The sequence below is a fragment of the Geospiza fortis genome, unplaced genomic scaffold, assembly GCF_000277835.1.
Source record: "Geospiza fortis unplaced genomic scaffold, GeoFor_1.0 scaffold855, whole genome shotgun sequence".
In the NCBI taxonomy this organism is placed as follows: Eukaryota; Metazoa; Chordata; class Aves; order Passeriformes; family Thraupidae; genus Geospiza; species Geospiza fortis.
Genome location: NW_005054684.1, coordinates 142,742 through 143,607, shown reverse-complemented (window position 1 = coordinate 143,607; position 866 = coordinate 142,742). Strand labels below are relative to the sequence as shown.

Here is an 866-nt window from a genome sequence, read left to right as displayed (position 1 = left end):
TGTTCGAGCCGGCCCAGCCCGTGGAGAGCCTGGTACTGGCGGGCACCAAGGTGAGCGTGCCAGGGGGTGCGGGTGGCAGCGTCACCGCGGTGCCACCCGGCAGTGTCTCCTCACCGCTGTGCCCTCCCCACCCTGGCAGAAGCTGCTGTTCGCCGGGTCCCGCTTGCAGGTGGCACAGCTGCCCCTGGCAGAGTGCGGGCGCTACCAGTCCTGCACCGACTGCGTGCTGGCACGGGACCCCTACTGCGCCTGGAGCCGCAATGGCAGCGCCTGCGTCCGCACCGACGGGCACAACGGGTACCCGGGGCACCCGGGGCATGGGGATGGCGTACCCGGGGCACCCGGGGCATGGGGATGGCACCTGGGGCACAGGGACGGCGCCCAGGGCACGGTCAGGATGGAGTTTGGGAATGGTTCTGTCCCCAGAGGGGGTTGGCACTGCCCAGGGAATGGGCACCGCCCCAAGGAGCTCCAGGAGCCTCTGGATTTTGGGGTGTCTGTGCAGGGATGCCAGGGTGGCATCTTGGGGTGTCTGTGCAGGGCCACAGGTGGGATCAGTGATTCCTGGGGTCCCTGGGGAGGGGGCACCATGGGTACCCCCTCACTGTGCCCTCCTCCCGCAGGTCCCACCTGGTGCAGGACGTGCTGAGCTCCGACACCGGCGCCTGCTCCGTGCCACAGGTGGCCAAGCAAGGTGAGACCCTACTGGTGCCCCACAGGTGTGCCCGTGCCATCCCATGCCATCCCATGGATCCCATCCCATCCCATCTCGTCTCACCCCATGGATCCCATCCCATCCCCTCGCACCCCACGAGCGCCCCCGTCCCGCCCCGTCCCCGCTGACGGCCGTGTCCCCGCAGGCCCGC

The 866-nt window shown here is 69.9% G+C and overlaps 1 protein-coding gene across 1 annotated transcript in view; it reads left to right on the top strand.

The window, feature by feature from the left end:
- The window catches only part of SEMA4C (semaphorin 4C), a gene marked incomplete at its 5' end in the record, with an annotated part of 6,168 nt that extends 5,322 nt beyond the window's left edge, over nucleotides 1-846 (top strand). Inside the window, 3 exons of the mRNA XM_031065121.1 lie at nucleotides 9-50; nucleotides 140-297; nucleotides 624-846. Coding sequence (XP_030920981.1) covers nucleotides 9-50; nucleotides 140-297; nucleotides 624-843 — 420 coding nt within the window. The remainder of the gene's footprint in view (nucleotides 1-8; nucleotides 51-139; nucleotides 298-623) is intronic.
- Nucleotides 847-866: the final 20 nt, after the last annotated feature.